Below are 27,460 nucleotides of genomic sequence, written 5' to 3' on the forward strand. Positions count from 1 at the left end.
TCTTAAGAATCGCTTGAAGTATCATCATGATTGAATAAGACAGGGGTGCAAACACTTGTGACTAACCTTTCATAATAATATATTTATTTGTAATTTCATTCAATGTTATTGCGAATTTTGCAGTAAACGTATCCGCCTCGATTAATAATAATAAATAATACGATCACAATTACTATTTCTTTCGAAATAAATATCGCTTTATCTTTGCTTCATATAGAATTTAGTTACAATTGTATTTACAAGCATTATCAAATCGATTGTCAATTCGCGCGACAGTAAATAATTTACGTGAATTTACGTAAAATTATCTAAACGACGCTGTGTCCGCGTCGCAAAGATAACGCGCGATGTACGATGGTTTGCGCGAAATTTCGCTCGATCGATAGTTGTATTTATACATTATTCTTCAAATGCGTAAAGTTTATGGAGAATATATTGCGCCAATCCCGAAAGAATTAACGATCTATATGTATATTAATAGTAAATTAATCGCGATTAATATATCGCTTCTTACATAATTCACAGATATACATATCGTATCCACAGTTAATTTCTGGACGTGACGTACACTCGTAGCACTTAAGTTTCACGCTTGACATCGCTTATCAATAACTTTGACGCGTATAACGGCACTAATTATTTAAAAAACCTGACGCAAATTGCAAGAGTAAATAAAGACAAAAAAACATTCGTACAAACTATCTCAAACATAAATAATGCAATGCTAATAAAATTCACATGAGAGACTCAAGTGTCTGAGATATCTTGAAAAATTACTACTTAACAGTAATAGAAGAAATACATATACACGTGATGCACCACTTAATATATCATTTTCATAGCAAAGCACATTGTGAAACTTTGCCAATCCAGGGAGACAGCAAGGTTCCATCCGATTTCATACAGATATTTATGTTATTTGGCCTATGATGGGAAAATTTTACATTGTGCGTGGCACCGATCATCATATAATTGACGGCACCGTTTCTCTTGACTTTTACTATCGTGATAAAATTTACAATGCCGTAACAGTAGTCTCAAACTGATCGTTAATGTAATATTTATCACAATGCATGTAAAAAATATATACGGACATGTAAACCTATATACACACATACATTTACGCACTCATACAGACACACACACACACAGATAATGCATAACGATATGTATACATTAAGAGACGCGCAGTAGATTAAAATTTATCACATCGTGTTTTTTTTTTTATCGAAGAGTTCTTACATAAAAAGTTTTTTAACGTTAAGAACGCTATCTTTCGAAAAACTTTCAAGTGTATCGATTGCTCGCGACAACCTATCGTGATAAATCCAGCGACTTTACGCCCGTAAAACGCCATGCACAGTCATGATTTTTATCCTAACAATCACTTTTGTAGCATTTGTTAAAAATAATATTCTCGCATAGCCAATACCAATCCGCGTACGAGGATCGAGCGGTATCGTACGCATGCTGCAGAACAACCATGACGATGTAAAGTGATTATTAAAATATAAATTTGAAGACAGACCTTAACTATATATAGTCACCTTAATAGATATTTAAAATTTAGTCGAGTTACCCTCGCATATACATTTTATGTACAAAAAATGTCACAATCACAATTCACAAGTATAATAATATGTATATAATTGACACAAGGCAAATACTACATGCGATATACACACACATATATATGCATATACATATATATTTAGATTTGTGTATAACCGCTAAAGAACTTTCTTACGTTTCTTCAATACAACTTGATTGAGTCAAGTTTCCGCTGCCTCCAGAAAAAAACCCGTCTTTTATTTTATTTCTTTTTCAAGAAGTAGAGTCCGACTATTTCAGACTGCCTTTCCAGAATAACCTTTCCGCTTGTTGCAACGACTTGTATTAAAAATTAATCCAATTCAATGATCAATCAAGTGTCGAGAGTGTGATAGATGCACTTTCTCTTTTAATTTATTACAACTGATGAATATAATAATATAATGAATATAATATAATAATAAAGTGGTCAATGATGGGCTCTTTGGCACGTTGGCGAGTGACGATTGATTCAATAATATCGGTGTACAAACTTAGACGTAGATTCACCGGATGCGATCCAATATAATTATTTCAATATAATACGGGATATATAAATTTGATATGGGTATATTTTTAAAGAAGTGTGTGCGTGCGACGACGGCAGCACCGCGTGTGCATTATTAAAAGGCGGTATAGAAATATCGAGTAATTGAATTCGAATGTATTATACGTGACTTTCAAGGGGTACCTTAAACACCTTCGACGCGAGATTCGCGTCCGGCAACGATTGCGGCCGCGCGGCATTGGTTACGTTGAAGACGACGTTACTGGGTCCGCGAAAGCTCACTTCGATCAGGAAACTCGTGTCGGCCATATTGACCCGATTAGTGCTGAGATCGGGCGAACTGGTTCTGAGCTGGCTCTTCTTCGGTCTGTAATCGCTCCTGATGATCCTCTCAGTCTCGGATTGCAGTTTATTATCGAGCCAGTGCACTTTGTCGAAATCCTTGGTACCGCCGACCGTGTGTCTCCGTTTAATCGATCGCTCCGACATTCCGTTCTTCCGCTTCAATTTCGTGGCGCTCTCCTTTCGCACCGATTGCCGCCGCTTGCTGATGTTGCACTCGGTTTTCTCGGTTTTCGTCAGCGACTCCGAGCGCTTCAGTTTGCTGCCCGGTGACTCCGATCGGTCGCCCGAGTGCTTGTTCAAGCTTTCAGATCGCTTGAGCGGCGAGAGCCTTTCGGTCGAATGTTTATTTAAACTCTCCGATCTCTTCAGTCGCGAAGTAGTGTTCTCGGGTGTTCTTTTATTTAGAGATTCCGATCGTTTCAGACGGGATCTCGCCTCGGAATTCGTCAAGCTCTCGAATTTTTTCAGCTTGTTGGAGTAACTGGAATCTCCGGTCTCGTAATGATGGCTCTTGCCGTTGTCTTGAAATTTTCCGTCGACATCGTTATTTTCCGATATGTCTTCCTGAATATTCCTTTCGCTCGTCAATTCGTAACATTTTGCATTTTCCACGCGTATAAAATCTTCCCTCTCGTCCGCATCTCTCCCGTTCTTGTCCTTCTCGCTAAAATCCACCGCTCTCTCCGTCGTATGATTTGGCTTTGTCTCCGCTTTTAGCTTATCGTTATTCGGCGTGACAGACTTCAAAGGATGCGGCGTGTCATCGGTTATCGTTGAGTCGGTGTCTTTTTCCGGGGTATCCTGCAACAATCGAAACGAAAACGATGATAATTCTGTCTGTTGAGAACAATTCAATAATTACTTGTTTTTATCTATTTCTTACATGTTGATATACGTTTTAAAAAAATGTCTTGTTTAAAACGTTGTTTGACAACGTAAAAAAGAGCTTGAAAGGAAAAGACTCGATCGAACTAATAATTTACGTTTTTCGTGCGGGAGAGATGGTTCTTCTCGAGCGACTTGTGAAGACTAGGATCGCGATAGGCTTCCGTAGGCGTGGGATACTTGAATTTCGGGGATGCGCTCGACTTTTGCTGCTGCTGCCGCTGCTGCTCCGCTGCTGCATCGCCTCTGTTGCAGGATGTAGATTCCAGAGGAGTTTGCGCCTGATTCGACGACTGATTAATGAGAGACCTCCACTTGCGATCGAACGTAGTCGTAAGGCTGGTTAGAAGGTCGCTACCTGTAACGGGAGATTGATTCGAGTTAATCGCGTGCAAAGTGCGCGCAGACTCTCACGCAAATTCATACACCAAAAACACTCAAAGCACCGATTTGTTACTATATAACGTCATTATTATAACAGATATAATTCACGACTGCAATCGCTAAACAAAGTGAATGCCAGAAAGTGCCAATATGCGCTTCGTTTATCACAGCTGGTGAATTCTCGCGTGAATGCATTCCCGCAAAATAAAATTGCAACACAAAAAACACCGCAGTGAAAATAATATAAACAATAATAATGAGCAGAGCGTCGTAACATGGTCGATATCACGCGTGAACACGACTATTAATAAAGAATTAATTAATAAATAATCATCTTCATTCTCATCAGCGTCGTTATTGGCGTTTATCACGCCGTCGTCATTAAAATTGTCACTGTTTCGTCAACTGTACAGCATTCTGTATTACAAATTGATAATCGCAACAACAACGCAATCAGCATTATCGTCGGTTTCTCTTTCCTTTTTCGTATGTTAAAGCATAGAAACAAACTTGAAATGTTATGAATCCTCCTTAGACTGCTGTTGAGGAAACAACATAAACAAAATGTGTATTGTTAGATGCGATATATTGCGGAAAATAAAAAGATACGGAAGGAGGATAAAAGAAACGATGTGCCATAATGCGTGAAAATCTCCGAAAACAATATTACTAAAAAAAACATACACAGTTCAAAAACTATCCCTTGAAAGATATACCTAAAGTATTGCTGTCACTCGTCTCCGATAATGAGACAATATATTGTTGCGTATACAGCGGGGTGAAAAAACGGACGGCAGCTTCAAAATGGCATTTGCTTCTCCGCGCGAGGAAGCTATGAAAATTCGCTCGCATTCTTCTCGCTGACAGTCGCGATATATATGTATACACACACGCATACGCACATATATACATATACACATCGCGTATGAAATATTAACGGGGTTGATTCGATCGCGCTGTCGACGCGCGATTGCGGCGTAAATAGTCGACGAGAGATGATGACACGGACAAATGCGTATGCGAAAAATGGATGATGGACGGCACGCACGTGATAGAACGGTTAGTCGAAGGAAAGTACAAACAACGGCGTGGACGCGTGCTTAGTAGTGTATGTAAACTGAAAAAAGTGTATAAAGCCATTCGAGTGAGCCAGCTGTGTCAGCTCGTTGGACATCTCGGATGCTGGATGTGGCGGTTTTCAGACTCTGGTCTGGCAGCGGACCTAGAATTTACCTCGAAGAAATCGATTTAGAGTCTTGGCGGTGGCGGTGAGCCCCGAGTTTGGCACAGCGGCGGGCTCGTCGTTCGCTGATCGCGCGTCTCTTGCGCATGATGACGACGATGATGATGATGTCGATGATGGGGGAACTGCTGGAGACGCGACAGCAGTTGCCAGCGATGGTGCTGCTGCTGCTGCGGTTGCGGTAGCTGCTGCGGTTGCTGCTGGCACTGACACGGGGACGGGCATTGGCATTGGGACCGCTGCGACCGGCACTGGCATTGACATTGGCGACTGGACCGGTGTCTTCGGGGTGGCGCTACCGGGACCTGCGGTACCGTACAGGTGGGACGATATGTACCACCAAAAACCCGGGCTTGCGGTGTGCCTGTACGTGGTGGGGTTGAACCATTCGTTCGTCATTCGCATCGTCATAATTGCGGTGGTTGCGGCCAGCGGAGCAACTCTCTTTCTCTCGTCTTCCTCCTTTGCGTCTTGACCCGCCGTGCACGTTTCTATGGTCTTTCTTATCCGAGGTGCGTTCTCTCGATCCGATTTAGCGCGCCGATTGCTCATTGTCGCGCGACCCAACGGAAATAAATAACGCGCGCCACGGGGGGAGGGAGACAAACCGGAGAAACCGTAACGTAAGAAAGAAAATGAAAAGAAAGAAAAAGCGGATTGAGAGCGGGGATAATCGAATCTGAGGATCGAGTTTTGCGCGCGCTCGACGGATCGGTATTCTCGTTCCTTCGTGGCCCCGAGTATCTTGGAAGGAATATCACCGTTTTTCTTCAGCCCGAACTACACTCGTATTCTTTTCGGGCGTGTCTGATCGCAAAGACGTAGACTGAGGCGGACAGATAATCAGTTTATCATTAAAAGCACCATTTAATCGGCAGAGGCAAAATCGGTTAACGATAGAACAGGCAGGCAGACGAGCAGTCAGATAAGTGATTTTGAGATGCACACGTGTGTGATAAGAAGGTGCGACACTAGATTACTTCCATTAACAGTAAGAGCCAGACGCGCCATCGAAATATCGACAAAAGTGCCTTCAAACTCATCGTTAGAAAATTGCTTGCAACTTGCTCGCGATGGCACGGAGACGTGATTCTTCTAAGAAGATTCATGATCTTTGTGGAACAACAAGCAACGATCGAGGAATTATTTGAAGCGCTCGTGAGATTCTCGAAGGACATGCATGAGATGAGAGATTATTTATCCGACAGCTTTTGCGTAGTCGACATGAAAAAGGTTACGCTCTCCTTTGCTCTTTCTCTTTCAGCGATTTTCGCAATCTGAGAATTTGTTTTCCAAGAATCAAAATAGCTAAAAGATCATTGGTTTTCGAAAATATATTCTCCCATCGAATATCGGACACATTCATAGAATCATTAATGGAAAACATCACACCTTTTTGATGACGACTACATTTACAAGAGCGAATTACTGAAGATCGCAGAAAGCAGTCAATCGTGTGAAATAAATCTCTTTTTTTTTTTAACGCCGAAAGCCGAAGACTGACATGCAGCACATGACAACAATGAATAATAGAGGATCGGCCAAAAGACATTCCCCTGAAAACCATTTTCCTTTTCATTCCCGCAGTATCCTCTTTGTGGCTGACCCTCTTTGCGTTTAATCGCGGATATGTGATAAAGATAGTATTTTCTAAAATTAAGTATGCTTTCATTGCAAGAAGCTTTGTGTGTTGTGTTCGTACTAATATGCGAAAGTTGCTACGTTCCGAATCGTGTTCGCGCAACGATAATGTAACAAAATAAGAGTTCGGACGATTAGTTCCGAACAATGATACGTGTGTGTGTGTGTGTGTGTGTCTTTGTGTGCACGCGCGCGCAATGACTCTGTACAACATACATCTGATAATTATATAATAATCCAAAAGACTGCTTGAAGCAAATAAGAAGAGGAATGTACCTAGAAAGCTTTTTGTTAATAGTGAGTATCTTCTGTGTCCACTGCAGAAAACAAGATCCTGCTACACTCACCGATCGTCAGAAGCAATATTACATAGAGAAAAGATACAAAAGAGAATATGAATAGGTAGATATATAACAGGAGAGATTGTACGCGTTGTAATTGTACGCGCGGACTTGAGAAATCGAACGTATTTGCGGAAAAACGTCATACGTTTCTAAGAATCGCTAATTACACACGAGAAATGTTGAAAATATGACAGTTGTCCCTCTAGCGTTGCGTAACGCTATTTTTTTTTCACGCAGCTCGAAACCTACACACGCAACGTACACGAATATATTTATCCCTTGCACTTTGACTGCCAGTGTCGTTTCATGTACCAAATTGAATTCCCACGCGCGTCATTCGTCATAAAGTATTTCGAGATATTCCCTGCCGAATAGCGAGTACAAGAGAATCATGTTCGCGTGTTGCAACACTGCTTCACAGATACACTTTTACAGGTTTCTCGCAATATATATAATATATATATATATAAATATATAACTATTCCGAATATATTGACAGCACAAAAGAATCGCTTCAATATCTATCACAGCGTCGAGTGCATACGAAAAGACTCAGAATAGTGATTTGAAATCACGATTTGAAATTAGAAGGAAAAAAAAATGCGATACTAACCATCATCCGAGACGTCGCCGGGGACGCCGCGCTGTTGTTGCGACGGTGACGGGGAGGACTGCGACAGATTGTGAACCTCGTGCAAGGAATCTAGACTCCCGTAACGGACTGGCGGCAAACAGATCGATTCCATCGATGGCTGTAACGCCAAAAGCGGTTCACATAAGCGAGCGAAATTAATCGATCAGAAATGACAAGAATCTTAATCAGCTTACATCTTTGTCCGTCTTGAATTTCTTAATGACGCCGTTATTCATCTTCTCTCCCAATACGTTAGTCAACTGATTGGTGGCTTGCGCTTTATGGTACATCGTGGGCTGCTGCTGCACGGCTATCGACAGCGGCGGTCTCGTGGTCGATCGCGATCTCCCGTGCCTCTCCGACAGATCGATCAGTGATTTATCACCGAATCTTTCGTTCAGACCAGACAGACGTTCCGACAAGAGGCTCGGCGACACCGTGGTGTCGACGATACTGTCGAGAAGATCGTCGTTTTCCATCTCTCGTTTCGCCAACTGCCACTCTATTTCGATTCTTCGTCTCTCCTCTTCCCTCTTCTCGGCTTCGAGTCGCTGCCGATGTTGATCTCTTTGCAGCATCGCTTTTGTTTCTTCCTCGAACTTTCGCACTCGCTCCTGCGTGGTCGCGCTCAAACCAGCGTAGGTCAAAATCGTTATCTCGTCGTTGCTTTGCTTCGTCTCGTTGGACGAAGAGCTGGATTCGGTAGGGATCGTTTCTGTCAGACTCGAACCAGTTTCGCTCGACAGTCTCGGAGAATCGATGGACGAGGGCGCGGACTGATTCAAATACTTGAAACGATACGACGGGGACGCTCGATTCGACGAACTGCCGTTATTGGCATCAATTGACAGAGATCGCTCGGAACGATCCGCAGACTGATTTGATTGATTTTTGCTTTCGTGCATCTGCACAATTTCGCTGACGGAACACTGTCGCTCATTCAAGGCCATGCTCTGCCTAATTATTGGCAAATTCTCCGATTCTTGCTTCGATTTGTCCTAATATTAAATTCTTTTGTTAATAAAATTCAGGATTTTTTTGTGCGCGCGTTGCAATTAATACTAACCTTGCCATTGTCGTGTTCGCCGTTATCGATTTCGTCCTGAGTCTTTCGTCTTCTCTGAATTTTCTTGTTCGCTGCGGATATGATTGAGGATACAATGTCCCTGGCCGACGCCATGTCGCGCATACCTGTTTTATTACAAAGAGAGGCGAGCAGAATAAATATACTATTGCTACAAGTAAAATATACAGTAACTTCGACTATTATTTTTAAAAAGATACAAGTGCGAGAGAAAGCAATTGAATAATATGAAATACCTTCGATTTTCTGAATATTGTTCAACAAAAGGCTGTGATTGGTATTAGGTGGTTCAACTTCGCAGCTGTCAACTGGCAAGTTTAAATTTACGCTGAGTCTGCTCAAGTCGTCCAAATCGTCCTCCGAGAAGAACCAATCGACCTGTTCGAAAACATGTTGATATTTTGATATTTCACTCGTATTTTGTTCGGAAGATTGTATTTCCTTTTCTTATCGCCAACAACTTACGTTGTTCAGCAGACTCTCGACTATTCTACATTGATGCGACATATCGGTGACCATGGTGACCATATTGTCTCTTGATCCGCTCGCTCGCACCAGCGTTGGTCCGAAAACGATGGCTAAATTCTTGGCCTCCATCTTGTTGATCTCGCTGTGCTCCACTATTTTCTTCAAATGCTGCATTAAATACTTGAGCGTCTCGAAATGATGTTCCGGAAGATCTCGCAATAATTTTCGTATCGTCGTCATTCTCCGTTGCGGATCTTCTATCTTATCGGCGTCGATGAACATGGGATACAGTTCCGCCGTGAGCAAGGAATCGGGAAGTTGACGGAAAAACGATTTCAACAACGACGATATCACGTTAACGTCACTCCATCTTGGATCCTGGAAGCAAATCATTTTATAAAGACATTCGCATTACAGTGACATTTCATGCGAGAAAAAAATTATACATCGGTAAGATGTGTTACGGTTACCTGAAGATTGATGTTTTCGAATCCTCTGTTGACGCTGTCGGTGAGCTGAGCGATCGCGGCGGTGTTTCCGGGTACTCTGTAGATTCCCACAACCTCGAGGCCTCTCGCTTCAACGATGCTCGTGCACATCTCGACGATTAGCGGCACGCATTCGGAGAACGAAGACGGCGGACAAAGTTCGAGAGGCATCTTGAAAGTGGCTCCTTCGGGCGGCAGCTGTGCCGTGGGCGAGGAAGGCGCGCCGCCAGCTTGACCGTGCATCCTCCTGAACTGCTTCGCCACCCTTCCCTTCCAAGTTTTCGACTTGGGCGACGATAAGGACTCCATCACCTGATTGCTCGGCTTGCGTGTCTTATTCACTGGCGACTGACCGGTCGGCGAGCGGTTTCTGAACGACGTTAACTTCTTGATGCCCTTGTGACTCGGCAGAGGGCTCAGTCTTTGACTGTTGCTCGAAGGAACGCTGCTATTTGGGCTCGTGGAACCCGTCGGAGTTTGCGGAACGGCCTGTTGCTTTGACGTGCAAGATACGGCGTCCTATAAATGTATTAAAAAAAAAAAAAATGTAAAAGAAACTCGTCAAGTGACATTACAAAGTCGAAAGTTAAGAAGAAGACATCTCTTTTCACTGCTTTTATTTTAAATAGTGATCTTATTTCGCACGAATAGAACGTCTTGCAATTAGCGCTCACCGATGATTTCTCCGCGGCGGCGTGAGAATGAAGTGATCTCAACCAGAGTGCCATAGATGCCGCGTCCTCGGTTTGCAAAAGCACTTCCGCTGTAGGATTCGCCACTCGTAACACATGTTTCCGTTTAGTGTAATCCCCGGCGACATCGACCACGGAACATCTAACGTCGATGCTGTGCCCGATATTTGTCTCGTTCTCGGTGCTGAGCGAAGGACTCTGAAATTAAAGTATGAATATATATCTCTTTTATATTTTGTTCGAGGACGTGTTTGTTTAATCGCTATTCACCTGACTATGACGATCCTTGTAGAAGTAAATTATAGGACCACGGAGGACACCCCAGACTTGCTTCCAGGAACGATCGGTAGATCGCTGAAATCATTATGAGTACAGTTTAAAGATAAATCGTGATCATCCCATCGATTTTTTTTCTTTTTATTGGGTTTGTCATCTCACCTTGCCATCGAGCACTGTGAATTTGACATGTAGGGTACCCTCTCGCTCCGGTTCGAGATCCTTCGCAGTTCCATCATTGCTATCGTGTGTAATAGAGATACTATTACTGAAAAAAAAAAAACAAAAGATTTATCCGTTTGAGTCTGCTGCTTACAAGTACACGAGTACAATATGATACAATGCCATTATTCAGAGATAGCAGAAGAAATTTTACGACAATGCTACAGTATTCACAACTAAAGTTCTATATTCTCGTCTTTCTTCCTAAACGACACGGAAAATAGCGATGTCATACCGATCTTCAGCCTATTAGTGGGATTCTGTTAGTAACAATAAGCCCATAAATCAGCATCTGAGAAAGAATATCAACATATTCACCTACATGAAATCTAGACTAGCACAAACATCAACAATATCGAGTTTGAAATCGTAGAGCCGTGAATATATACGTTTTTTATTATAATATTGGGATAAAGTTTCGAAAAGCCCACACCTCCGGTTTGCTCCAAACTACGCTTTTTATTGTATTTTTGCGCGCTGATTACGAATATGACCATGCCGATTGGCGACAAGGTCATTTTCAAAGTCAAAACTTGAAAAAATTCAAAAATTATCGTTTCTTTTAACATTATCTTGATAAATATTGATGCAATAGAGAAATGTTTCAAATAAAAGTTGTAGCTCTTGAAAGAATACATTATTTATGTCCTATGCATTTTTTGCATAGAACCAATATTTTTCGATAAAAATGAGATAATGCGTTGTAAAGTGTATGCGTGGATTCAGTGGGTTTCGCTCCACTACTACAACACTATACACATAGGTTTGGGCTGGACCTCGTTTTGCGTGGAAAGTGTATGCGTGGAGGCATTGTGTTCCGCCCTCCTGCGGGGGGCTCCACCATAAAAAAACTATACACATGGGTTTAGGTTGAAACCTCGCTTTGCGTGGAAAATTGCAAACCCATGTAGAATCTCGCTTCACGTGGAAAATGTATGCGCGGAGGCATTGTGTTCCGCCCCCCTGCGGGGGGCTTCCATCACCAGAAAACTATACACATGGGTTTAGGTTGGAACCTCGCTTCACGTTGTACAGTGTATGCGTGGATGCCCCCCCGAGAAAGCGGAACCCACTGCATACTGTCTTTCCTATTATCTTATTTTTTCGAAAAATATTGGTTCTATGCAAAATATGCATAGGACATAAATGATGTATTTTTTTAAGAGCTATAACTTTTGTTTGAAACATTTTTTTGTTACATTAATATTTATCAAAATAATGTTAAAAAAAGCGATAATTTTTGAGTTTTGACTTTGAAAATGATCTTGTCGCCAATCGGCATGATCATATTCGTAATCAGCACGCAAAAATACAATAAAAAACGTAGTTTGAAGCAAATCGGAGGCTTTTCGGAACTTCACCCTAATATTGTATAAATAAGGAAGCATATTTTATCTAATATCACTTGCTAACAATAAGCACATACAAATTTCGAAGTTGTAATATATTCGGATTGCGTCTTAATTCAATTCTCCTGACTCTCTCTCTCTCTCTATATATATATATTCAATTTTATATAATATATGCAATTTTCTGAATTTTTCTACTCTTTATTTCATACTTAATCGAGTACTATTATTTATTTCGTTTATCAATTTTATTGTGACTCGAATTGATTTTTTAATTCGCTCTTTCGTAAATAACATTTCTTAATGTTACTTTTTTCAATTCAGAGTTGTTTATATCTTTCAAACAACTTGGTTTACTTAATATTTGGATAATCAAATTTTCTATTTCAAGCATTTTTTAAATTTATTGTGTAATCTATTTAATTTTATGTTGTACGTTTTTTTAATTTTTACATTCCACAGAAAACGCGATTGGTGTGAAAACACATCGACGATTTCTTCTTCTCATTTTAATGCAAACATTCTGCATGATAACATCGGAAGACGACACACGAAGTACGTACAGTCGTCATGCTTCTATCGCTACAACGCGATTATTATTCACTATCATTAGGCAGTTAAGTAGCGCAAAACGTAAACACAGGAACGGAGGGCGCATTGAGAGCGAGAGCGGATGTATATTAGCTTAGAGGAGCCAAACGCGGAGCATAAATACGCAACACTTTTCCCGTGCTTCTTAAAAGCATTTTTTTCGCCCTCACCGATGATGAGAGTTTCTATGTAAGGACGCGGCCTGTGTCATATCTTCAAAGATGCGTCGTAGAGGTGTTATGTCGCTCGGAAATAATGGTGGCCGCCATCGTCTATGCTCACTAGAAACATGGACACGGAACATGTGCAGTTTCCAAATATACTTACAGTCAACACCCTTTGAGGGAACAAAGCGAAATTGCCACATCGCCCGTTATCTCGTCTCATACGCACAAACGTTTTAATATAAGTAGAAAGTGGGAAGGGATTGTCATCGACAATCTCTCTATAAGTACGTTCAAGAAGGGAAAATTAAACTCATAGCTTGAAATTCTCGCATACTCTAAATGTCAGCGTGGTTTTCTGCAAACTGTGCGAAATGCGCGTCGGAACATCGTTTACCTTCTGTGAATGTGAACGGGCTCCGAATCGCTGAGCTCTAGATCGCTGTCGACGTGCATACGTTCGCCCCACGTAGCCTTTAGATACGAAACTCGTCTGGTAGCGCGATCTTCGTCACCTATTAAACGATTGTACCAATTACAATACGATTGTATCAATCATTTATGGCTTATATCGATTTCATCTTCCGTTTCTTTGTTTTTCAACTGAATTGTTTCGAACCGAGCCTTTCAATTAATTCATCATTTCAACCTTAAGATCCGTGCAGAGGAAGAGTATTATTTTTACGGAGAAAAGATTTTAATAGATTCTAGTAGAAGTGCGCTTATAATTCCGATAAAATACGATCTTCCCTCTCTTTGTGCCCGACGCATGCGTCACAATAATTGCACGGTAATGTTAAAAATATCCTTCATCGTTTAAACTCACTGATCTGTGCATTCTTCTGTCGCCTGAGTACGATGGCGTTATTGGTCGTCGAGCCGTTGGACGAAGAACCATTGACTGTCACTGAAAGAGAAATCAATGGGACGATTATTAACGCTTTATGCTCGACCTTTATGCCCCGTAAAAGTGTGCGTGTGCGTGTGTGTGCGCGAGCGATGATGCGTCTCTGTTGGAACAAGTGGTTAGCTGCAAAAGGAACTGACCAACTTGCAATTTGGTCTGCGAATAATTACCCTGCTTGCGGGAGGCTTTATTATCGTCCTCAATACTTTCTTCCTCGGCGATCTGCCACGTATGCCTGGCACAGCCGCTTCGTGCCGCCGGGCCGTTTGTAGCTTCCCAGGATTCCGCGCTGTTGCTGCGTGCTCTCAAACGCACCGATTCCGTCTCCATAATGGGCACCTCTGTCCGATCACACGATTAATTAGACGAGATCATTTCCGTCACGATATGTTATTATACTTCTCGTACATTCATATTTTTACGCGCCAATGTCACTAAATATTAAACATGTCTATCGGTTTAACGAAAGTAGCGTGCTACCGTTGTCGCTATGCAGAAGCATTAGTTGTTGCTATTTTAAATTACATAAGAGGCTGAGCAACAAAAACATTGAGTGCGAGAGGGCAGTTAATATCCCCTTTGTGTATAATGCCTATCGATAAATTCCGGTATGCTGTAACTTTATCCAGTTACTTCCGCTTGGAAGCAGAGCGAACAAATTGCGCGTCTCTTTTATAAACCGATGGTTTATAATGAATTATAAGAAGTAAATTTAGATTCGTCTCTATTGTTGTTATTCGAGGACAAAGATCCATCTACGTTTTTAACAAGAAGCGAGGAAATGTGCAAAACAATTATTATACCGTTGTCTGTTATATGATGAACGAGATTATGATACACGAGTTGTTATTATTATTATTACGCGACTTAACGCGGTTACATATATATATATATATATATATATATGCGTAAGTGTGTGTGTATTGCATATTGCGTAGAAATGCAAACAAATCACCAACAACACAAGGAGCGGCACAAGACGAACAGTGCACAAACAGCAGTTGCACACAGTTTCTTAATTTTATCTACCTTTACTCTCTTTATAGTCGGCCGGTGGCGCGCAATGGATATGCTTGCTGCCTATAGGAATTATTCTGTTGCCTGTCAATACTGCACCTAAACGGCGATACTTGTTCACTGAATATTGATGCGAGAGTGCTCTCAATTGGATTTGAAAAACATCGATTCATAATAATTTGTGATATTATAGATTGCTGCATAGGATTTCTTATTCTTCTATTGTCTCAAAGTTCTACTTCGATTTGCATCTTTTCCCTCAATTTCGTTAATTTTACTCGTATTTGTCAAGTGCGACAAATTACATTCGAAAAAACCAAAGAGCAATTATATTTAATTTTTTTGATTAAAAAAAAGAAGATAACTACGCTTACCAGTGTCGAGAGATTTGGTTTCTCTGTTCGGCAGCCTCCTCTGTTCTTGACTCTCGGCTTTCGATTCGAACTCCCGTTTCCGCACAGCCACATTCGGCACACTTCTCTTGTTCGACAATCTGGACAACTCGCTTTTGTAAAGATTTGTCCGATCACCGGCGGGCTCGTCGCCGTCGCTCATCAGACGACCGGACTCGAACTGTTTGGCGCGCCTCGAAACGATCTGCAGACCCTGCGGCGGCACCGGAAACTTCGTGTCACCCCCCTTCTTGTCCGGTCCCGGCGATGACGGCAGCGACGAAGAACCGTTTCTCTCGTCTTGTTGCAACGTCTGCTGCTGATTCGCGCTAATATTCTCGTGTATCCTCGACAAAATACTGACGAGGTTACTCTTGTTCGCGCTCTTGTACTGCTGCTCCTTTGCCAGCTCGTTGTCGTAGGGAAGTGACGAGTAACAGTGCTCGGCGATGATAGATTGATTGTCTTCGAGCTGTTGATCGTTTCGCGGCTTGGAGTACTCGGAGTTGGAGTCCACCTCTTTTATCCTCTGCACGTTCTGATTCGACGGCTTGTTCGGCTTGGCGGCAACAACATTTCTTTCCTGAGATCTTCTCGTGGGGGATTGCTGCCTTTGCTGCTCGCACTGTCCGGGTGGCCAGATCGATCTCTGCAGCTTCTGCGGCCTCGCGTAGAATTCCCTCTGAATCACCGCGGCTTGGAAGTTGCTCAGCAAAGGCGGCGGCGGCGGCGACGTCGACTCGAAGGACCAGCCGATGGGGTGGCTGGGCCGCCGCAAGAACTCCGCTTTCTGTTCGAAGCTCTTGCGGAGTCTGTTCATGATGACGGAATCGTCGGAGCACTCGTTACCGGTGAGGGTCGACGTGGAGTCGTACGGCGACGTGCTGTCCTTGCTGGCGGCGGGCGACGAGTCTCGTCTCGACTCGATGCTCAGCCTGCTCGATTCGCTCGATCTCAGCGCGTCGATGCTGCCGTAGCTCGTCTCCGAGTCGTTGGCGGTCCCGCTGCCCTCGCTGGCGCGTCGCGACACCATCCGCTTGGCCGGCCGGTAGATCGGCACCTGCGGCTCCGCCTGCGACATCGGATAACGCAGCAAAGACGGTTGGTAATAATGCTGCGGGTGGTGCTCGCTGACACGCACACGCTCGTAAATCGGATCGTTAATTCTGTCGTAGAGCTGCTCGTTGCTCGGTCGCGAGTACACCGACTCGGGTCGCGTTCTGTCGTACAGATCGTACTTGGAGTCCTGAGACGAGCGGCTGTTCGATTTCAGCGCGTCCTCGCGCACCAGGTGCAGCTTTCTCCCCGCAGCTCTGGCGTCCTCCGAGGGATCGTGTAGCGCGCCTGCTTCCGACTGCGCGTCTCTTCGTTGCTGCTGCTGCTGTTGCAACGCACTCGTGATCTGAGTTTCCGCGATCGGTGGAATTTGAGACATCGTCGGCGGCATTCTACCGTCCGCGCACGCAGCCTGCTGACTCCTGCTGATCGCCTCCTCGTGATGATTCGAACTCTCGGATGACGATAAAGAATAGACCCAGGACTGCCGCGTTCTCGGCGACGAGCCTGGCATCATGCTGATGGACCTGCGCTGCTTCTGCGACAGCCTCTCCGGGGAACACAGCCGCGGGCGTTGATTCGTCTCGGGATTGTGCGCCGTCTCGCCGAAGTACTAACGAATTTGAGAAAAATACTTATCCGCCAATTCGTATTTATAAAATTTTCTCCCCCCTCCTCTCGCAAGCGTGTAAAAAAAAAAGGTCTTACGTACCCTCTGCAAAATGTCGTCTTCCTTGGAGACGACGAGGAGACGCAGCCACGGGCCCGCTTGTTGAATGCGTTGCACCACACTGGCGTACTGCTCGCCCCGAGTGGGCATTCCATCGACGGAGACCACGCGGTCGCCGGTGCGCAATCCCGCCTCGGCTGCCGGCGAGTTCGCCCGCACTTGTTTCACGAAAATCGTGTCCATAGGCTCGTCGATCTTGGTCCGCTCGTGTCCCGGCAGCATCTGCAATCAAAGGGCGCGTTTGTTAGACTCTGTTTTATCCTCGCTCGACTTTGCGTGCGATTGTCGCCGGTTGATACTCACGCAGCAGGACTCGGGCGGATAGACGATGAAGTGCCGCAATGTGAATCCGTAGCCATTCTCGCTGCGCCTGAGCAAAAGCGTGCGGGGACCACGAGGCGGGGAGTTCTCCTTTTGAACTGATCTGGAGGACACCGAACCGCCCGGACTAGAGCCCGAATCCGGCGCCGACAGCGGGGGGGATGAATGCCCTACCTGTGATCAATCATCAATCGATCGTTATCAATTAATTAAAAGCTCGAGTCGGTAAATAATCTTTCAGGAATATTTTTTGAGGTACAGGTGCTTCCAAAAGATCGATGTCTCGAAATTCAAACGGCTAGTAAGCCAAACGTCGGCCTCGTTCGAGTATTCTACATTGGGTTTTTTTTTTTTAAGGTACAAAACAACAGTACAACATTTCGTTCGCATATATTTGCACGTTCCTCGAGTGGTACATCGAAACCATTTGATAGAAAACACGATTTTATATCGATTTGATTCACCAATCAAGTTTTCGATTACTCGATATCGATGATAAGCACACTTGAGCAAATCGCAAAAATACACACACGCACACACACGCGCCAGCGCGCGTCTTGCGCGTCGCAAAGCTCCAATACCAATATGTGTAATAGCTATTCGTTTCAAGCGGCTAACAAACATCGCGCAGCTGTCAAATATTGAAGGCCGGATTAGGTTCGAATTATCGAAATAGAATTCCGTTTTCACGCGCTGATCGTATATTTGCGTAACATTGATCAAGTCCTTCCGCCCCCTCCTTCCATTCTGCACCGTCTGGGTAGGCTGGCTAGGACTAGAAAAGTTGATGCAACGCGAAAATGCGCCAGACAGACTCGTGGATATTCGCCAAGAATTATTCCAAGCCGACCCCAAAGTGGAGGTGGCGGTGCTGGAGAGATGTCGAGCGGTCTCGTTCTTTCGAGTTGAATAAAGTTTGGCGAACCGCCAGGGAATACGACGGCACTAGTTTGCTGTAATGCGCACCCAGCATTGAGACTTTGAACGGAATTTGCTTCGTGAAATTGCTCGTTAAAAATCGAGGGAAGTGTTTCTGGAAGCACGCGCGAAGATAAGAACATTTATTCCCGAGACACGTTTATTATTGAGAAAAGTTGAATTCAAGATTTCGAATGTTCAAAGTTCAAAGTTCGGATTTGTTCGATCGAGATTTTCTTTCGGAAGAAGATAAATATTTTGGAATCCTCCTCGTATATTAGCTAGGAGAATGTGATATTTGAAATGTGAAGGAAAAAAGCGTGCAGGCAATAAAGTAAACAAAAAGAAAATAAGAGCGAGAGGCGCGTTTCACGGTTTTCCATTTTCCGTCGACGACGCGTGCTTTGTTCAATCGTTTCGTTTGATATTCGGAACGATATTTGATACGAGCGACGCGGTGCGCAGCAATAAAAAGGACCAAATATCGGGATTTGTCATGCGAGGCAGTCGCATCCCTCGTATTGTTTGACGCCGTGCAGTTTTCCGGTATTCGGCGAGTGAGCGAAGTAGGTCGATCGGATGTTCCTCTGTACGGGAATACAAATAGTACAAACGAAGAGCGAATCGATGACGATGTAGGTCAGGAGAGAATAGGCGTTGTCAACGGTAAAATGGGTCGCCGAATCGAGCAATATGGAGCCCGGTCAATAATTACGTGAATACATTCGCGCAATACCTTCGGACACGCGTGTTTCGTCCATTGTCGCGCCCATTTGTAAATCGACATTCAATATCTCGCGTCTTGCGCCCCGACAGCGGAAGAGAGTCGCGCGCGCACAAGCCGGAGAGAAACCGTGCGCTATTGTGCACTTGTGTACATTGAAATCTCTTGTGAAAAGAAAAAGCGTTACGTATGACGTAAGACCGTGCGAGCACGTTAACGAACTCATTTTCTCACCCTGGGATCGCAGTTGCGCTTGAGAGCTTCATCTATTTTAGATTTTTCATAATATTTGCTGAACGAAAGCATTATTTCCGATCGCTCGACGTGGTTTTCAGGATTTTCGGTCAAATATTCAGACTGGACGTTAAATTATCGGATCAGTCATTTTTTAATTAAAATTTATACCAGCTGCTGCTGCAGAATTGCCACGATTTTTCTAATCTTTTACGTTGTATATGTTTTTTATCTTTAAATTAAAAGTATTACATTATAGTAATGTTGAATATAAACGCAGATATTTAAAAAAAAATTTATTCAGATTTCGTCAATTTTATCTTATGCTTCAATCAGTGGACAATCGCAAACCTGTTTGCGTCAACGCTTGCTCGAAGTTCCGATTCCATGATTCGCGAAATCTGTTATCTTCTCCGTTGATTGTTATTTCCGCCTTCAACGAACATGCGGTTTCGACATCGATAACGTCACGTTCACCACCGTCACGACTTAATGTTCGCGTCCGTTTAGAACGAGAATCACTTTCGAGAGCCGTACTTGATTTAATGAGCGAACGACTGGTTTTTAATTTAGGATTTATTGTCAGTTACAAAAACATCTATAAAAAATTGCTAAAAAAATTGCGACGAATTAATTTTTCTAGACATTCTCGTTAAGGAGAAATTATCTCAACAGTCTTGCGGCAATATTTAAGTAAAAATTCTCGGGAATCAGAAAAATCCATTTACTTTTTCACCTTCCTTCGTAAGTCGTAGTTCTACTACGTAGTTCGAGTCGTAGTTCGGAATAACCGAGTACACACACGAAGCATGAAGTAAACATTAGAGACTCACACACAATAAATGAGAAAAAAAAAAACCAATTGTTACGGATTAACTTATGCCGCGTAAACATGCTAATCAAGACGACGAAAGAAAAACACAATTGCGCAACAATACACGACGTAATGAGTATTCCTCTTCCGTTCGTATACACGATAATTATCCTCGGTTCACGCCAATCATCGGCATCGCTCTCTTGCGAACGTTTTTCCTTATGTCGGTGCTAATACCATTCCATACATCCCCGTACAAGTAGCTTATGTAATTTCGTTTTACCAGCGGGCTCTCTTGCGTAAGAAGCGATTCCGACCGAATCGATTCCTAAATAATCGAAGTGTTTTAAACACAAGGACAGATTTGTTTCGCGAAATTAAAAGAGGCACGCTCTCGCGGCGCGCATCGAACGCCGTTCGCGCTTTCGTCACTGAGTCGAGTGTCGGGTGTGCGAAATACCCGCCGAACGGCTTCCGAACGCGAATTACCAATTAAAATGCGAGCGCGCTCCAGAGGCGGAAAAATCGGAGCGGAGAACTGCGCGTCGCTCATTGTGCAGAGCCATAACTGGCACGATGGCGGCACGGCCGCAACCAGCTGGTAATAGGAATCTGCAGGCATGATGCGTACTACTCCCTACCGCGACAACGCTGCGTCATCGTTATCATCACCTCCCACAAAACAACCGCCATCGGCGATAATCGTAGTCGCGGCACGCGTACGTATTCCGGACTCACCGCTACCGTGCTCGACGACAAGTCGAATCCGGTGTGTTCTCTCTCTCTCTCTCTCTCTCTCTCTCTCTCTCTCTCTCTCTCTCTCTCTCTCTCTCTCTCTCTCTCTCTCTCTCTCTTTCTCTCTCTTTTCCAACGACACTGTTTACTCGTACGAATTTGTCCAAGTATTTTGGCGAAAACTAATTTCCCCGAAGTAAAATCCGCTGGCGGATTTTGTGTATAATGATGGAGACTGCGATCGAATCGATGAAACAACGCACGAGCGGGGGAGAGAGGACGGTCGAAAACGAAAGTTCGTCACACGCGAAAGTTAAACCGGTCGATCGATTCCCCGACCGCAAGTTACGAGACTCGTTTAATTCCGCCGACGAAAACGCTCGTCTGGATCTGCCGTTTCGCGAATAATTAAGCATTTATTGAAAATTGAAGAGAATTGCATAATGTTAAGAGCAGAAAAAATTGATTATTAAATCGCAAAGAGATTTCCAGATTGCAGAATCATAACGTACGTTTAAAAGTCTTCGATTCAACATATAAAGAGAGCTTTTCGATTTGAATAAAGAAGCTTGCTTTCAATAATCCAAAATTATATCTTGAACATTGATTTTCTGCAACTTTGTGATCCACTCTTTTTTTCAATTGAGAACGAAAGACGATTAAGATTTAAGACAATATTGCAGAATATACATTCTTCCAAACAGCTCGATTGTTGCATTCCTTGCTTTGAGACGACGACTCGGATTCCGCCAGCGACTGTATCGCGAGACATGAGAGGAGTGCGGAGCTCTGTTAAAGCAAGTAAATTGCGGAATGACAGCCTTCGACATTTTTCGCTCCGTTTCGATCGAAAGGGCTAGCGACCGCCGCTTTCGCGACGCGCGCAGTTGCGACAGACCGTGCAATATTTTGCACGCTAATGCACGCAAATGGAGCTGTTTTTTTTTTTTTTTTTTTTGGTTGCACCACGTTGTACTTTCTATATTGAAAATGAAACGAGTATAGTACAGTCACGCATTGCGGGGAAAGAAATACAAAAGGAGAAAACGGAAGAAAGTCAATTAAACTGCCGCTGAAAGAAATGGATTTCTTTTCGACATTTTCAAGCGAATTTCAGATCGATACACGACTGAAACGAGAAGCACTGATAAGTTGGCGCGTTGCGTGATGGCGGTTGCATTTGTCGGATCGCGTGTCAGAGGAATGTCTTTCTTTTGCTCCGCAAAGTAGAAATCGTGATTTTCGAGCGAGGACATACGCCAATTGCCGCATCAAGAACTCGTTCCCTATGCAATGACGATTCGACGAATTCAAAAAGAGGAGTTAAATTCAGGAGTGTTCACAAAGATATAAATCGCGATTTCACGGATGTCTTTTAACAGATATTTCATGATATCATTCAATTAAAAAAAAAAAAAAAAAAATATGACAATCGCAAAATTTTTCGCATTCGTCAAATCACCTGCCGTTACTTTTAGGCGCAGCCGTTGGAAACTGTCTTCACTGAGGAGAAAACCGAGTCCGCTTTTTGCTCAGCAAGATCACGCACGCACGATGCCTCCTCGATATGTCGACCGGATTTGCGTCATCACAGGCAGATTCAGGCATACACGGTGGGTGAACTAATCGGAGAATCGATGAGCAAGCATTGTGGCGAAAGAGAGCGCGCGTAATGGTATGTTGTGCGTGATTATGCCATGGGTCAACGCAAGAGACAAACCAAGAGAGACCAAGTAAGCGCTTTGAAAAGATTACCTTTAAGATTCACCGTCCGCGCAGGCGGAACGGTACTCGCAAGTACTCGCACTACGCGCTACTACTTGTCTACCTGACAGGCTGCGAAATAAAATGCAATATTGGGCTTCGCATGTAAAACGTCGGATCTCGGAAGTTTTAATCTTACTCGAGCTCGGCGAAGTAAATGTCTAATCGCGACAATGACAAATATCGCATATCGCGCACGTAAAGATATGACACAAGAGCTCTACAAAGCGTGCTAAAAAAAAAAAAAAATCTTTCAGTCGAAGTTATATATAGAAATTTTCAGGAGAGGAGAAAATTCGCAAATTTTCCCCGAGATATTACCGTACGATTTTAAAGCAGAGTAGGCTTTATTTGCTCTCCGGTATAACACTCGGTGGACTATTTTTAAACTGCTTATTTACGTAAACTTACACACCACCGCGCGCATTTACCGCTACCGGAGCTACTCTCTCACTCATTCTCTCTCTCTCTTTCTTTCGAGATGGTTTACCGAAAATCTTGGTGGGGAATTGTCGGGGCAATCGCACGTTGTGATTTATTTCCTCGAGTAAACGAGACTGAGATGAGTGTCTCGTTCGCGATAAGCAGTCGTCGAATGGATAAATTTTTCCACTGTTCTCCGCCCTGCGAGATTAGCTAGCGAACATCTGAACATTCCGATGATAGAGCTTTGCGCGTGAGCGATTCGCGATAAATCACACGCTTTGACAATCGCATCTATTTGTCGGCGAAACGCGCGATATATTTCTCAAACGCATCGCCGCTGCCGTTTAGAGGGAAGAAAAATTTCAGGTAAAACTTTCCAGAAATTCCAGGGATCTTGCCTTGTAACGGATATACTGCTTTGTAACGGCTGTCCGATTAAGGATGGAGAATCGATTAGAAACATGTGATATCGCAAAGCTGAGAACCGCTGCACCGCCGAGATGAGTGCGGCAGCGTACGCCGCGCGGTCAGTGTCAGAGCCTGGAACGCATTCCGACGGCAATCTAAAAATTCGCGTTCCCGCAGAAGAGACGATTGAACGAACACATGCTCGATTCAACAACGAGATATATTTCGGCCGGTGTAGCTTTTCTAAAATTAGCGAATTTCACATTGGGGGGACTGAAAGAGAAAGAGAGAGAGAGAGCAACGTGCGCGGTCACTAATCAGCGACTCTATTTATTAGCGATTAAAGCTATTGAAAAACATTACTCACTCCGTGCGACTGCCTGACGAAGCTGCGTTGGTTATTTCGGTCGTCAGCCATTGCACCTTTTCCTGAAATCAGTCAACATACACTGTAGCGATTTAACGACAATCTTAAAAGATAAAAAATTGAGATTTTTAAATCAAAATATTGTAGTTTTAGTTTCACGAAATATATATATATGTTTGTCTTGGATGTTATTTACGGTGAACGCTACATCCAATTCAATCAGCAAATTACATTACTGATACGTTCTTCTACCTAATAGTATTTTTATGCATTTGTACTACGCGTAATGAAAATAGAATATCATGATTTATTATTTGAGGAGGCAATCTGAAGTTTTAGATCAAGAAGTAAACAATTTTTATCGTTGAACAGCTTTAATGCGATAAAAATGTGAGTGTGCGGAAGAGAAGGAGGGAGGGAGGGAAAAGAATTGATCGACATAACAGATAAAAAAATCTGTTAATTCGCTGATCATAAATAAAAGACACGATCCGATGATATTGATTTTATCAAACTGTTCAAGCAAGTTAAAAGTTCGTGCACAAAATCGTGCAAAAAGAAATTTGTATAAAATTCTCTTTTCTTTAGGCACGGCAAATTTAATTTTCATAAAATTGATTAATTCTTCCTCTTCTCCGCCAGCGATAGAGATTGAGACTAGTCGACTGCTTCTGACCTCGCATAATTGAGAATCGTCGCTAGCAGTAGTCTTACTTGAACGACATCTTGGCATCCGTTGAATTAACGTCATTAAACGAATTGACGTGGTTTCACGCGAGAAACGAAAAGCATCGCAGACACGACGCACACACGTACAAAGTGTGTATGTGTAGTCAGCAGCCATCGAAAGCTATCCCGCTCGGGTATTCCTACCACTTTCCAAAAGCATTTACTGCATTCTTTATTTTTTAATTTTTGTTTTCGGATGTTAGATGGAGATTGGCGCCCTCCTTTTCTCTAATCTCCATCTAAAGCCCAACGTATAATGAAAAAAACATTAGGAATAAATATTTAATCTTAGCAAGAACAATTTTGGAATTATTTCACTTCAAACAAGGAAACGGAATGAATTATTTTCAATTCTTATTTCCTAATTCACGATGCGTTAATCCATTTTATTTTCTTCTTGTTTTGAAATAAAATAATTTCAATTTCCTATTCCTAATATTTTCTTAATATTTTGTACGTTGGCCTAACATTCAAGAAAAAATGGAAAAATTAAGAATGCAGTAAGTGATTTTGTAAAGTTATGAGGCATCCAACTTTCTAACGATGCTCCTGATTGTACATTGGCAGATGTTTTTGTAGACCAGGGAAATATCGTTGAGAAGTATTTCCATTTTCATAGAAATGACCGGCGCTGAATAAATACGGATAAATACGTCGGGTTGAGCGAGTTTATCTCCAATTTTGAAAGAAAAAAAAACAAGCCGCACCTACCCAGCGATAATTTCGATCGATGCAAATGTGCTACGATCCGGCGGAAAAGTTGGCTTTAAACGATATGATTATGAAAATATCGACCTTCTTCGATGCTATCTCGAAGCGGAAGCGGAAATGAGCTTTGCTACAAAAAAGCTTTCGGTTAACTTAATCGCTCGACGAGATATTTTATTTCACGTCAGGTGTTTTTGAAATCAAATAAGAAATATCTCGCGAACTATGTACTCTACAACCAACTGATAACAGCTAAATACCAAGGTAAACATCAACGTGCAAAATTGTTGAGCGTTTTCAGCTTTCTTCCTCGTGGCTTTATTGCGAAAAATGCGACGTAGCTTTTTGAAAATTGCATTTGTACATAATAATCGTGACACGCCGCGTTGCGCACGTGCCTTCGATGCATTTCACGTATGCACCACACGTGTAGGTACATGCGACGCGATCTTGGCCGTTCCGTTTCTTATCGCGAGGCGATATCCATCTCATCATAAACTACTTCCGATAAACAATCGTCGACGCGCGCGCACAATCGCCTTTATGAAAATTAGATCGAACGAGGTACACTTTCGCATTATCTGCTTTTCCCGACTTCGACCGCAGAATGGAAATCATTGTTACACGATAGCAATAATTGCGACTCATACATACACATATTCGCAACTCTCGCTGTATCATGCGCGAAACTTTGACACGTTTTCCAAATTCTATTCGCAAAACTCGATTGAAACACAGTTATGATAGTTGCATATAAAATTGATAGACAAAGAACAACGCTTTATGTCCAGTTCCACCAACGTAGATTAACTTTAATCCCGGTTCAACTTACTCTTTACCTTTTTCTAATTCTTAGAACTAGAAAAAGATGAAGAATAAGTTGAACCGAGATTAAAGTTAATCCACGTTGGTGGAACTGAGCATTAGTGGTACAAGTGTAGCCTTTAGTCCTGAGAAATATCAGGATTCTTTTTATACAAGCGTCTAATACGTTTCAGGAAAATACTTACGAATGCCGAGAGACCGCACTTCTTAAAAAGACTACCGAAATTGTTAACGCGCGAAGAGAAGAATATCGGATTCATCGGGGGATCGCGACACTTTGCGGAAGCGCAAAGAACGAAATTGCTAACAGCACGCGTTTTCCGAATACTCGAGCGAAATCGCGGACTCGCGTACGCTCGTATTTGCGAGTACAGGTTGATGCAAGCGTAAGCAAGAACGGAGAAAAGGACACGATGCAGCGGCGGAGATAAGGACTACGGCCATGAAAAGAAGGCGAACGGAAGAGTGAAGGAAAAGGTGGACGGGAAGCGAAATTGGAGCAAATCGTTCCTGCTGACAATGAGTATCGCGATGGCCTTTATGTGTATGCAACATACCTCGCACAGAAAATATCGCGGAGTGTTTGCAGCCGTTCGCAGCGCCTCCGCTGTCTCACGAAGACGCGAAGCGCCTCTTCTCATCCGCGTCCGACGTTGCGTCGAGGATTCGACGTGGCTTCGTTCGTCCAGAACCCTTCGCTTGCCCGACGACGATCGCAACGGCGACGATCCGCCGTTCCGGGATGCATTATAGCTTTCTCTTTCTTCCTCTCTCTCTCTCGCTCCCTCTCTCGCGCGCGCGTTCTAGGTCCTTTTCTGTTCCTTTCTGACACGAAGCAGCTCAACTTTGCGACACTGGGGATACGTACATGACACAGCCACCGGGCCGGGTTGTATGCCAGCGGGCCACGATCTAAGGCCGCACGTCGCTATAACGATCGCGGACGCGGAACTGCGAGTAACGCACTATCTCGTGTCCGAGTTGCAATGACGGCACCATATTGCTAACATGGCCAACCTCGCTCTGCTTCGAAACCGAGAGGCCGCTCTCACTACCGCTCAAGCTGAAGACCGCAGCGCGGCCGCTCGCTTCCCAACGGATAAAGAGAATCGATGAATTCGACTGTCGGTTGCTGTCGATATTCCAAACAGACTCGTCTCGCCATCTGCCGGCGAAGACAGTACATTCGTTATTGAAGTCGTTAGAACACATTGCGTCGATAACACGCCACTGTTTCGAATCGCTTCTATTTCACATTGTGACCTGACGAAACTGATCTAATTAATAAATAATCTTAATAATATTAATTAATTAATAGTTATTATCTAATATTAATTAATCTAGAAAAGTGAATAACGACACTATAACAATATAATTGACATAACATTGACGTGTTTAAAATGTTTGAACGAGAAATGCTTGAAAAATTATTACCCCATTTTGCTAAGACGTTGCTATGTCATGAAAATGTTAATTA

At 43.2% G+C, this 27,460-nt stretch overlaps 1 protein-coding gene and 1 long non-coding RNA gene across 12 annotated transcripts in view; one reads left to right on the forward strand and one right to left on the reverse strand.

The window, feature by feature from the left end:
• The window catches only part of LOC137001010 (uncharacterized), a 63,074-nt gene extending 40,290 nt beyond the window's left edge, over positions 1-22,784 (forward strand). For all 3 annotated transcript variants that reach the window (XR_010891170.1, XR_010891169.1, XR_010891168.1), the window contains one exon: positions 22,235-22,784. This is a non-coding gene — a long non-coding RNA (uncharacterized lncRNA). The remainder of the gene's footprint in view (positions 1-22,234) is intronic.
• On the reverse strand, positions 63-27,095 carry RhoGAP19D (Rho GTPase activating protein at 19D). 9 transcript variants are annotated; one of them, XM_067358843.1, is made up of 23 exons: positions 26,541-27,088; positions 23,722-23,783; positions 17,314-17,505; positions 16,993-17,232; positions 15,207-16,893; positions 14,845-14,925; positions 13,986-14,156; positions 13,735-13,815; positions 13,306-13,423; positions 12,915-13,025; positions 10,745-10,850; positions 10,577-10,660; positions 10,289-10,504; positions 9,597-10,133; positions 9,124-9,504; positions 8,895-9,036; positions 8,641-8,765; positions 7,769-8,572; positions 7,554-7,692; positions 6,873-6,933; positions 4,946-5,319; positions 3,427-3,686; positions 63-3,244 (listed from the first exon to the last, which is right to left on the reverse strand). In XM_067358843.1, the coding sequence occupies exons 2-23, from the start codon at positions 23,770-23,772 to the stop codon at positions 2,258-2,260; spliced, it is 6,948 nt and encodes a 2,315-aa protein (XP_067214944.1). In that variant the 5' UTR covers positions 23,773-23,783; positions 26,541-27,088; the 3' UTR covers positions 63-2,257. The 9 variants fall into 9 exon arrangements, with proteins under 9 accessions (XP_067214944.1, XP_067214943.1, XP_067214945.1 ...); XM_067358842.1 differs by having other exon boundaries at positions 14,845-14,931; XM_067358844.1 differs by lacking the exon at positions 14,845-14,925 and having other exon boundaries at positions 26,541-27,087.
• Positions 27,096-27,460: the final 365 nt, after the last annotated feature.

The sequence above is a fragment of the Linepithema humile genome, chromosome 7, assembly GCF_040581485.1.
Source record: "Linepithema humile isolate Giens D197 chromosome 7, Lhum_UNIL_v1.0, whole genome shotgun sequence".
NCBI classification, from domain to species: Eukaryota; Metazoa; Arthropoda; class Insecta; order Hymenoptera; family Formicidae; genus Linepithema; species Linepithema humile.

What these genes read in the sequence shown, in the direction of transcription:
- RhoGAP19D (XM_067358842.1), bottom strand. Translation starts at nt 23,772, where the DNA reads ATGGCTGACGACCGAAATAACCAACGCAGCTTCGTCAGGCAGTCGCAC. An exon ending in ACAAGGATCGTCATAGTCAG is followed by an intron (nt 10,505 to 10,576) that starts GTGAATAGCGAT and finishes CTTTAATTTCAG; the next exon opens with AGTCCTTCGCTCAGCACCGA. An exon ending in GCGAACACGACAATGGCAAG is followed by an intron (nt 8,573 to 8,640) that starts GTTAGTATTAAT and finishes ATTTAATATTAG; the next exon opens with GACAAATCGAAGCAAGAATC.